The 13,037-nt window shown below is 35.7% G+C and overlaps 1 protein-coding gene across 3 annotated transcripts in view; it reads right to left on the reverse strand.

The window, feature by feature from the left end:
• CDH13 (cadherin 13) overlaps nucleotides 1–13,037 on the reverse strand; it is a 479,864-nt gene that overhangs the window by 145,067 nt on the left and 321,760 nt on the right. For all 3 annotated transcript variants that reach the window (XM_068693026.1, XM_068693027.1, XM_068693025.1), the window contains one exon: nucleotides 128–306. In XM_068693026.1, the coding sequence (XP_068549127.1) occupies nucleotides 128–306 (179 nt within the window). The remainder of the gene's footprint in view (nucleotides 1–127; nucleotides 307–13,037) is intronic.

Raw genomic sequence — 13,037 nt, forward strand, 5'->3', positions numbered from 1 at the left:
AATCTATAAAAGACTCCTCAAAGTTGATCATTCCAACCCCCAACCCCAACAATACTCCTGAACATTTCCTAATATCACAGGAGATTATAGGTATGAACATTAAAATATCTGGTGATAGGAAACTTACCTCACGATCCAACATTGAAGGTGACACCACTGTGACAATATCTCCCTTCTCTGGATCAATATAGAACATGTTTGGAGATGGTTTGGTGGGTGTCTGTTTGATGATGTTATATCGCAGAAGAGCATTGTCTGTGCTAGAGTCATCAGCATCAAATGCTGTCATACGCATCACAGTTGTTCCTAAGGGAAAGATGGACAGACAATGTAGTTAGTAAGAACACTTAAAATTATGCTGCCTTCACCTGTGAGAACCAGGTGGGTACAAAATAATTATCTCATCAAGACCATTAAATAGTTTCACATGATACTCAGTCTGTAATTGCAATTTTCCTTTTTTTTTTTTTTTTTTTTTAATTACTACTGAGCTAACAACAGAAAGTTGTTAGTGCTTCTGGTTTGCAGCTGACAAATTACTAACCAAAAATTTTGTTGCTATCCACATTAATAACATTTCACTGGGTGAAGTGCAGATGCATCTTCTATGCTTTAGATTCTACAGGTAGAAAGTCTACAAGAAATCCATGATGAAGACAGCAATGCTGAAATAAGAGAAAGATCTCTGTACTTTGAATTCTTGCACAGTTTCAAAACTGGCTGGACGTTTTAATCCTTCTGTCAGTATGACAAATTTTATCATGAATAAAGCCTACATTATTCTAATTTTGATTTGAACATACTTATGGGATTATTGCATAATTCTCAATATAAAATGCCCACCTTTATTGCCAGACTATCCTTATCGTGATGAAGTTGCTTTTAATATGAAAATGCTATAGCGTACACTTCTGCTATAGAGAGCAACAGGGTGAATGCTGCTGATTGCACAGATTCTTAAATAATTTGCAGAGGAAAAACCTTAATACTCTTCTACCTCACAGTTAATACAGAGGCAACTGAGGTGCTGCCAATTCTCTGGTTACCCAATGGAGCACATACTCCCACATCATGGGATCAAGTATTTTGCCATCTCTTGGATAGGGGCACCAGACGATGACAAAATTAAAATGCTATCATAGCATCATTTATTTGCTTTGTGAAGTAATTTGGGAACAAAGGAAAGGAAGTAATTCGACATCTGTGATATTCACTCCTAGACCATTAAAACTTATTCAGTTAATTTACTGGTATAAATATAATTTTATATTTTTTTAATATAACTAAAAGCAATATGTCATCACACCAAAACTAAAGCATTTCTGGTAATATTTTCCTGAACAAAGAATAGAATCCTAACAAACAAAGAAGTTGTGATCAAATCAGTGAACTAGTTCCAACGGTGGATCAAAATTAAGTAACAAATTACTGCAAAAAATATTAGCAAATTTTAAACCAACAAGGGAATATAAGAAGGTATCTGTTCCTTTGCCTCAAAACCTCAACCAAAACAATTTATCAAATTCCATCAACTATCCAATTTGCACTTAAGTTACTTAGTAGTGAAACTGTATCATGTAATGTTTGAACCACAAAGTTAATTATAATTCTTTGCTAGAGTTCAATTCTTATATAGCGTCTAACTCTTTACTCCCCATAGACTTTAAATAGACAAGTATTACTCTAAAATGTCATGAGGAATCATAAGAATGGCTTCGGTTGGAATGTAACTTAAAGATTGTCCAACTCCAACCCCCTTGCCACAGGCAGGGATGCCACCCACTAGATCAGATTGGCCAAGGCCCCATCCAGCCTGGAATACATTTGAAATACATTTTCACTTCATGCTGGGTCTGTAAGACTTGTCCTCAGTATCCACACAGACTTTGCAAAGTAACTACAAAGGGATTAAAACCCTCTAGTACAGACAAGGCCTAAGACATTACATTGGAAGTGCCTGCAGAACGGAAATAAATATGTAACATTCGTGTATGGTAATAAGCAGTGAGCTTTTATTCTTTGTGAAGGTCTTCAAGCATAGATTACTTAAAATCAAATAAAAATGAAGTATTGCAGTAAAAATAAAAACAACTAATCTACAGGCTGACATAATTGTTTCACTCACTGTTAAACAAACATAACTGGCTTGTTTAGATGTTTCTTTTTTTCTTTTGCTGCATTTCTCAAAGTATTGCCTCTTGTTGTAGTGACCTTGAATACAAGCTCTCAAAGGTTTTGCTTCATTGCTACTTCAGGCAGAGTTACCCCCCTGAGAAATATAACAGAGATCTGACAGCATGTTGGTTTTATTCACCAGTGATTAAAGGTCAGACAGCTCAAAAAGAAGCTTACCACTGGATGCCATGCCATGTTTTCCAATATTACAAGATGATCCTAGCCCTGATATTTTCAACTACTTTGAGACTTTTTCAGAAGCAAAAAGAAAAAACATCTTTCTGTTTTGAAGGATGAATATTCAACCTCTTTTTAAAAGTACAAGGAACTTGTGACACACTGTGCTATTTTTTTTTTTTAGGTATTTATTGTATTTGAAGAAGATTATTTATATTCATGTTAGATAACGTTTCATGAAGATCATCCAAGTCACAAGACTTCACTGAAATAAATAAGAGTTAGGGCAAGACTTCAAGAGATCTTAGAGTGCTCAAAAAGTGTTTCACTCAAAATGAAATTCAATGGTAGTCAGTACATGACTCGTCCTTGAAAAATGCAATTTAATGGGATGCTATGTTCAAGTACATTACACTATATTTTTAAATGAATTTAAATTTCTACCATTATTCATCTATTAGAGGAGTTATGTTCAGCAGAGATTCAAACCTGATTCAAATACATACTCAGGTGGAAATCCTATTTATACAGTTGTCCTAGACAGTTTTACTGAAATATTTCTAATGATGAGTGTAGAAGGCACATACAGATTTTAAGATCTCATGTAAATCCCCAAATCGCTAGTTATTCTGGCATAAAGCTGGCTTGATACAATGGCTGAATCTGACTCTGATTTGCCAGCTGCAGTTCTTTAACCTTTCTATTCTCTGGACATGATCTTGTTCTGTGTAATCTGTTCTGCTGCAAAAAGATAAAAAAAATTCTAGTAAGTCAGAAGAACAGAATTTCACATTCATTTTGCGCAGAGATGCTAGTGCCAGTAGGACAGGTGTTGAGAATATGATCCATTTGTTTTTATCTTGCCTCTGCCAAAGATTTTGAGATATTGCTAACTAGTTAACATCAAGGTAGTATGTATGCTTAAGCAAAAGTTATTCTACTCTCACAAGTTCATATAATAGATGCAAAAATGCACATAAAAATTGTCTTTAGATGTCATTATACATTAGTACAGTCTGTATAAAACTTTATCTGTTTTCTGTTTGTGAACATCAATAAAAAGAACTACTTCTCTTTAAACACCACCTATATACACTCACCACCACAACCACCAGGGAAGCTGCTTAATACTGCTACTGAAAACAGCAAGGAAACCTTGCACTGAGTTGAAAACTGGTGCTAGGCTTCTGCAGCCACGCTGAGAATGGCTTGTACTCAGAAACATATCCCTGTGCTCACACTCACAAGTATGTTTGCAAACTAACCAGAGTTCACTGTCCATTCATCTCAAAGCACAGTGGTACCTCTTGTGTATTCTACTCCATTAAAACAAAACAAGTAAACCCACTTCTCATATAAAAAAAAAAGTTATAATGGGCTGGTACTTGTTATTGATGCCTCAAAATCACAGCAGCATTAAACCAGGAGCTAAATCATATTCCAAGAACCTGTTGGAGAAGTCTCATAACTGTATTTCCAGATAAGAGCTAGCCTCAGTTGGGGTGTACACTGAGAGTACAAACGTGACCATACATTTAGGATGGGGCCACCACAAAGACTATGTTTAGAGATTTCATTCCTAAAAATGCAGTCACGCTAACTTTTATTTTAAAAGGTTCTACCACATACATCCGGTCCAAAAGAGTTTAAATCAAGATGCATGCCTCCTCAGTTTTACTCCTTCATCATAAAGTTTTATTCTTCATAAAAGATTCATTTCCCCAGACCCATAAACTGACTACTTCTAATTCAGTGTCATTTTATAAATACTTCCATTCCTGGCATCAATCAAATGCAGCTGGCTTTCAAACCACAAAACAACAGCTTGCTACATTATCATGTTAAACAATATATATTAACTTATCAAGCTGAGGAACAAATGTCTGCAAAATCAGCAACTTTATAGTTCTGCTGATGATGTGCAGATAGTCATTGAGGCAGTCTCTCTCAGTGAAGGTATAGTTATGCTGTGTTGTATTTCAATATTCATGCGTTATTTGCCACACCTTATGTGCAGTTTCACTGTTACCATAATCGCTCAAAGCCTCTGCTTGCACCTCCCAGAGCTGCTCATCGATCAGGAATATCCACTAGCCAAGTCATTGCTCCAGAGGCTGCAGCTATCAATCTGTTGATTGCTCATTTGGCCTGTAAGTCGGCTTGGAAATATTGGCAAAAAGCTCCCTTTAGACATTAAGAAGTAAAGCACAATGCTTACACAATTTTGTGGTGATTGGAGCAGATGGTTTCTTGGGAAAGGCTCTCTGGCATTTTGTTATTTACTTTGTAATAACCTTTTTCTTCCTTTCATCTTCTCCACCCCCCCCCCTTTTTTTTTCTTTGAACTTCAAGATGCCAAGAGGATGCTAGGGACAGTTCAGCTGATGGATGAGATTACTACTAACAGCCTGACCCCTTTTTTATTATTTATTTTTATTTTCTTCTTCTGTGTGGCCTTATGACTTTGTGTCCAACTCCTTTTCCAGTTCTGGTGTAGAGGGCAACTGTTCTACATCCTGTTCCCAACTGTCTGGCAAGGGATTCATCAGGTGTAACTGAGTGTTACACTGATGCACGTTGTGATTTTTGAAATTTTGTAGAGTTTTCCTGAGCAATACAAGCATTTTTATTTCTGTCTTTCAACGTGACTCAGGTAACATTCATTCACTCGTTATATTTAAGTGCAATTTATTGCTATTAAAATAAATTTACAAAAAGGACTGAAGTTTAGTGGAAGTTAGACCTATTTCTAGCTTGATCAAATATGTGAACACGTGTCTTTACATAAACCCTTAGAAAAAGACTCTGAATTTGAATAGAACATTAAAATATTCAACTTAAGGACTGAACAATTTTGAGTTAGTGCTTAAAAACTTCCTTTTAAAAGTAGATTTTTTTATTTGTTTCCACTGTATGTTCAGTTCTGTCTTCTGCACATACTGCAGAAAGAGTCCAATTTCATAATTAACATGACCAGTTCACTGAATTCTATTTCCATCTTCTTCAAAAGTTCAGGTGTACCTCTGTATACTGAAAATAACCAGTTCCACAAAGGTATACTTCTGAGAAATAAAGCTATTTTAGCCCAAGAAGAACAAAGAAGAGAAATGGGAAGAAAAAGGAAGAAAACAAAAGGGTTACTAACAAATCTAGAACACTTTATTGCTGTAGAAAAAAAAGACCAAAATACAAACTCAGAAAATGGAGCAAAGGAGGAAACACTTCTATACTCATCATAACTAATTACATGTTTAACTGTCATTTTGTACTTTAAAGACAACAAGCCCCAGGGAAGCAAAACAAATATAAGAATAAAGGTCTATTATGTCTCCAATCAAATGCATTTGAATTGCAACTACAATTATTAACTTATGCGTGTTATTAAAAACTTGAAGGCTTTGCTCAATAGAGAAGACATTTAGTAAGAATTAATGACTTCAGTCTTTTAGCATATCTCAGATTTATATAGGATAATAATTTCCTATCCTGCAGGATTTTTTCACATCATCTGTTTAGATGTCTGGCAAATGCAGGATATATATTCACTTTTTAAACTAGAGTTTAGATAGCATCACTGATCAGCACAGTGAGCATGCCAACATATTGCAGCCAGCAGGACTGGAGAGATGCACTGGTGAAATATCAGTGGTGAAATGAATTACTAACTGCTGTCGATACACAGAAGAAATTTCAGTGATGTTAAATAGAGATGAAGAACTGTTAAGGATTGCTACTATCTATAGAGAGTTAATGTGTCCAGAAAGCTTGTAAATTGAGGTAGAACTAATGGGAGATTTCTAGCTGAACATTATGACAAAACCGTGAAGTAATATGGGCAGGTCAACCATTAGCAATACCAACAATAATTTTCTCATGAGGTATACAGCTAGAAAGTACAGACAGAATAAGCCATAGGTAGAAGAAATTATTCACTGCTGCCTTTTTTTTTTTTTTTTTTTTTTTTTTGAGACAGAGAGAGAGAACATTTTCTGTGTCTCTAGATATATCATAGGGTATAGCATCCTGTGACTGAAAAAAATGTTAAGAGCTTTAGTGTATTTGCAGCTCCAGGCAAGATACTGATATATGAAATGTCAGTAAATGAATTTGTGTTAGCTGAAGTTACGTGACATGGATGATACTCTGGTATATTTTGCTTTGTCTCTCCATTGTTATGGATGTATCTCTCTTCAGCATAAAATAATTGAGAGAAAATGCTGAAAATAGTTAGCCCAACCAAGGATACCAAAATTATATATGAGATCCCTATCACAGATCTTTCACTGCACAAAATACAGAAGACCTGGTCCCTCATCAGGATAACCTACATCATGTAGATGTAGGTTAGATCATGTGCACTCTTCTTCCAGAGGAAGAAAAAAAAATAATAAAAGAGGTATGTAGTCTTTTTATTTATCTGATGGACTACAGGTACCATGAAATCTGCATTTGCCTAAGGAGTAACATTAGTTAGGTTTCATTTCCTATCTCTTATTGTCTGAAGGCTCATCTGGATGGCTAAGATGAAATGTTAGAAGAGCTAAAGTTACTCATTCCCTTAGCAAGTCCATTAATAGAATTGTTTTTTTCTTCTTTTCACCTTTTATTTTCACGTGACTTCCATGAATTAAAAAGACCTCTACACAGCAATTTATGCCTACAAGAAAATTAGTGAAAATAGAATGATGAATTGGGAAGCTTTGAGGTACCGACTGCCAGCCGGCCAGTGCACTTGCTAAAAAGATAACTCATTCAGATGACTCCTTGATTTTATGTGCCAGTTTATTTTCATCAGGTGTCTATATTCAAAATCAAAAATCAAAGCTATTTGCCAGCTACCAGTCCGTCACGGGAAAGCAAAAGCCTGGTTTTTCCTCTGTGTCACATGTACTGCTTATTAAGCTTCCCACCTATCTGAGCATTCACAGGTACAGAAGTAACAAAATAAATATTCATCTGTGGTGACATGTCTATAGAAGGCTCTTGAGTATCAGGAGCAAGACTGGTTGGTGGAAACATTATCTTCTTATTTCAGAGTATGTGTTGAGCTCCTCAATTTTTAAAAAATATTAAATTTGCACATATTAAAAATAAAGAGGTTTTCCTGAGATGTTTTTCCTGAGAGGTTTTCAATATTCCTGAGAGAGGGGAAACTGTCATGATGCATTTCTGAACCAAGTTTACCTTTGCTTTAATACAAATCTAAATCTTCATATAACAGGACCAAAGGAAGTAGAGAGGAACAGTGACTGCTGTGTTGCTGTTAGAGACCCTTCACCAAAAAATACCTACCTACAGCTCTGTCTTCCACTGAGCAGTTTGCCCCAGTTCCCCCCAGCATCATCGCTACACCTTCAGGAAATAAGCATTCCATGCTCAAACATAAGTAAGTCATCACACTCGATTGCTTGCAGACTCTTCAGATGGACTGAGAATTACAAATTCATCTGACATTTGCTGAAGGAGGGCTTAGAACAATAGAGCTGTAGATGGGGAAAAAAAAAGAAACACCAATCCCCTTCCTCTGAATATGAACAGGCTGTAGATTTATGCAAACCACCATTTGCTGAACCAGAGATATTTCCCTAACTAGGATTCTGCCTAAACTCAGGATCAGCAGTAAAAACAGCACTCTCATGTCTGCTTCCATTTTGACCAGTACAGTCTATTAAGAAAAGGCATGAATTACTTCTTGGATCATGACCATAAGCCATAAAAAGTCCCACTGTTCTAATATTCTAACTGCCAATTCATAACATAATCTTATATGTCAGATAACATAATTCATAAAGCAATATAACACGTTCTCTTGAAGTAAATGGTTTAATGTAAAAGATGATATGCACTGAACATCTCACAGCAGGTGAATATGACAGAACAGTGATTTACGTGCAAAAGAATAGCTATCCAGCACACAGTGCAAGATTCAGTCATAGACACACACAGATTAAACGGAGGACCCACATTCCCCCTGGAGTTTGGCTAGCATTAGAAGTCAATCATAAGATCACAGGAAATAAAGACCATATGAGACATTACAATATCATTGAATTCAGTCCCCTAAAAACAATGCAGGACCATTCTTGAAAAGATACAGAATATCAGCTTTTTTTCTTTTCTGAAAACTTCAAACAAAGAAATTTCTACAATCCCTACGTGACTTATCACCATGATGACTGTATTTGGTGTACACCTGCCAGAAAGCCAGCTCAAGCCCTAAGGTAGTCTAAAATAGCCAACTACACTCTAACCTGTCACTGCACAAGTGGAGACAGAACGTTAAGCCCTTTCCAAACCTTTTACAAAACTATCATAGGTAAAATGTCTGAAACCCAGAACCTTCTGCCTAGAGTGACCTCATTTACTCAGCCTTTTGATTTGAACTGTTTGACAGCTGAAATATTTTGACAGGGATGCTCACAACTCACATGATTCACCATGCTGCTTTCCCACTTCCGTGTGAAATTGGAATTGCCTGCAATCATTCAAATTTGATTTCAGGCATATACAAGCTGTTTAAATGCAGATGCAAACTTTATAGTGTAGAACAGCTAAGCAGAAAGCTTACTAAAATATACATTCTGCTAAGCTTTCATTTATCTCCATTTTATAATCCAAATGTTTTCTTTTAGCTTTACTCTTCCTTTACTTTAATAGTTTCCCATTCTTCTACTCTTCCCTGTTTATCAGGGAGGTGTAGTACTGGCCAGAGCAACTCAAGTTTCTAATAGACAGCAATTTTTAAAGTAACATATTATATAAAGCCTGATATAAATTTCATACCCAGAAACACCCATGAGAAACAATCTTTTGAATGTGGTAGAAAGCTTTCCTTAAACCTCAAGACAGAAAATAAACTACATAAAATTAATCATTTAACTTTCTTTCAAAAGAGAAGTTAACATCCCGTTTTTCCCAGCCTGCAATCAGGGAGGAATTCTTAATCAAGATATATGAAGAAAAGAAAATAGATATTTCAGAGACTTAGTTTAGTAAAAAAGGACTGACAGTTATTTGTATTCTCAGCTTCTCAGAGAGAACTAGCCGTTATTCACTTTCCTAACCATCTTTCACATTTTTGCCTTGTCTCCATTCAGTCCTGTTAAGAGTTAGCATTCTGAATTTCTATAGGAATGACTAGAAGAACAAACACAGGCTCTTCTCTTAGTCCTTATTAAGCAGAACATACTAATTGGAAACCTAGTTCACGTTCAGCTGTCCATTAAGCTATGAAAGCTTCTGAATTTGAAGACCTGGCAGCACTTCCCAGCTCCTTGATCCAGCCATATTGTAAACCCACCACCCTTCTGCAGCACCAGGATCCTTTGGAAAAGAAATTTGGCTGCACTGGTAAAGAGGAAGCAGCAACGTGTGTTAATATGACCATCAATATGGACTACTGGTCACCATGGACAAGACATATGACAGCTGAGAAAGAATCAGAGTAACACTGTAACACTTCAGACAGGTTTTTTGTTTGTTTGTTTGTTTTGTGTGTGGGAGGGGAGGATTTGCTTATTAGTTTTTAAATAGAGGAATCCAAGACTGAAAACTGCTCCAATGTTTGTCAGTTATGTTTGCTGTTTTAAGCTAGAACTATCTGTAAGGCAGGAGTGAAACCAGTTAAACAAAATTAATGGAAATGAAAGAGATCAGTGTCAAATCTAGTTTTTAAACCAGTAGTATATTAAAATCTAATAACACTGAAAATAAAGAGGCAATGAGAATATTTTTCATTTCAACATAATTTCATTTTTTTCAAAATGAAAGAAAACTGTAATATGTTGACAGTAACTGTCTTTAAAAAAAAAAAAAAACTGTAAAAATATGTTTTGTGTGGCATGTGTAATAAGAAACCAAAGCTTCCTGGTTGTGCATGTTCTGCATTAAGCCTTGTTCAACAACAACAAAATGAAGACATTTTTTCTAAGAAGGGAGTATTTCCACAGATTTCAATAGTCCTTTGATCAGTGCCACACTTGATAGATAGAAAATCTCATTCTTTCAATTACTTTTGTAAAGGAATTTACTGGCTTCTTAAAACTATCTTATAAGAAAGACAGCAATTATACTCCTGTCCCAGTGGGCTTTAATCAAAAACATGTCATTACACTACAAAAACCACTTTAGACTATTCTGCTACATCTAAGTAAGGTATACAGGCATCCTTCCTGATTAAAAGGTAATATTATTATATTTTAATATGATCTCTCAGTGCAAGGTCAGTTTTCTGTGACTGGAAATGCTTTTTGGGACAGTGGTCCAGAATTTCTGTTGATTTAAATCAGCCCAGCTCTACTAAAGCAAAGATTCGTATTAGGTGAGGCTACAGAATACAGGAACGACCTTGAAACACGATTTTTGGAATACACAGTATTACACTGCTTTTATTCCTTTTTTTTTTTTTTTACCTTCCTAATTTCTCACTTCAGTATATGTGAAATGGAAGAGAACAGCTAAAGGATGATCAGTGCCTTTTCTATACCTGTGCTACAATAGACCCCTTTCTTTCTTACTAACATTCACTTCTATAAAAATCTGTTTTCTCACATGGATAATGAAAATACACCAACATTCACTTTAGTCACTGACATCTTCATCTCTTACCTGCAATTAATATGAACTGGTTATCCATTAATTTCATGTTACAAAACAGGGATATAACGGAAGCACCCATCTTATTCTGTCACTGTGATTCTCATCAGCTACATCAATCTAAAATTAATCTATACAACCCAAGGGTGCTTCAGTATTATAAAAGTATTAGTCTGAATGAAACAGAATCAGACCTCATAACGAAGGGGGCAAATCTTGCATCATTTCTGGCTTTTCTGTAGAACTGGAGTGCACACTTATTCTAATGTCATCTTTCTAATTTCATCTTTGCATTGATTTCACAGTCAAGTCCTAGCTATCTGATCTATTAAACATTTGAAAGGTCCCCCTCATCCCGCCCTTCTCCCCCCCCTCCCGAGGGTTGTGTTTCTGTCTTAACACAGGAGCTTTTAAGGTGAGTTTCTTTTTATTTCCCCTCCTACAGATATACTACTAGATAAATTTGACTGGTCTCCCAGTGTCTATTGAAGTTATTACAGTTACTCAAAATCATCTTGACCAGATAATATTTCATAATGAACTTCTCCCCTGCTAAATTGCAATAAATGAATTAGGCAACTATTCCCTGTTCTTTGTCCAGAGAATTGTATTAATTCCACTGAACTTTTCTAGATAAATCATATCAAAGATGCAATAATTCCTGCTATGACTACAAACAAAAGTGGAGTATTTGATTGTAAGGTCTTGAATTTAGTATTGAACAAATCCATAGAGGATTTTAAGGCATACTTTGGGAAGATATCCTTTACTCTTAAGAATGATTCATTCCTTCCCATACATTCTCTTGAATGAAGTTCAGTAGCTTCTCACAGTAAAGAAGCCCATACACAGCAAGGATAAACACAATCAGTTATTCTGGAAAGCTACACTTTGAATTGGTCAGCCTTTAAATCAAGTCCATAGCTCCAACTCATTCCCTAAGAGCGTTCCAGAAAAGTAGCTGTTAGAATGTTTTTCAGCCATTTCCTCATCTTGAGATTGGAATATCTGCATACAGAAATCTTTGCAGCTCCACTCAAAGTCCTCTTTTTGGTTAAATTTTAATTTAAAGCCACTGATAGCTGAATTCAATATATGATACAAATACTGTAAGAGTATGCCGTATGATTTTAAAGCAGGTCTTAGAAACTACCTTATAAATCACAGGTTTCAAAAATCTATACACACTATGTAACGAGAATACAGTTTTGTGCATGTCATATTTTCAATAGTGGCCTTGATATTCTTTCCAGAATTACATCATTAATTAAGCCTCTAAGCACAGCAAATTTGGGCTTAGTATGATTCATTTCACTCATTTACAACCATTTTTAGGCCAGGTACCTAAGTCTTCTACACTTTTTAATAATTCCTGGAGATGTACTGGCAATTTTGGATGAAATTTATTCCATTACAAACTGAATATTTAAGAAAGGGGAGGTGAAGCATCTTTAGAAGTGATTACTAACTCTGGAGAAAATCTAACCTCAGAAAAGATATCTCCCAGGTCCTTAAAATATAATATCAATCCTATTAGTTCTGTCCATCAATGAAGATGTAGAAAACAGGGATAGATCAAAATGATTCTCCTGTACTTTCCTCCTAGTATCACACACTCCAAAGAGACTCTTTCCCACTTCATGACTACTTATGGAATAAAGAAAAACATGCTTGTATGAAATGTATCAGAAGCCATGCCTCAGCTTTGTGTTGGACAGCTTTCCAGTCTGCAATGACTCTTGACCCTCAAAAAGTGGAGGTCTGCAAAGATTAACAGAAGGCCATGGTACTCACTTCCTTAAAACTGATGCATCATGTTAAGAAAGGACCTCAAGCAACAAATCAAGTTATTTTAACTCTGTGTGTAATTGATTTAGTATTAAAAGGACTACATTATGTCCCTGCAGAGAAAATATGGGTATGGAAAAGGCTCTGTATGTCATAAAACATCTAAATATTGACTGTGGAACTCCTTAATGTAAAATTAATAATTAAGCACAGAAGAGCTCACTATATATCACTGCCAGCAATAGGACAGCTACAGATCATAAAGGGTTGGTGAGTTACGTGCAAACATGGTGCCACCAAGT

The sequence above is a fragment of the Anas acuta genome, chromosome 10 (assembly GCF_963932015.1).
Source record: "Anas acuta chromosome 10, bAnaAcu1.1, whole genome shotgun sequence".
Taxonomy (NCBI): Eukaryota; Metazoa; Chordata; class Aves; order Anseriformes; family Anatidae; genus Anas; species Anas acuta.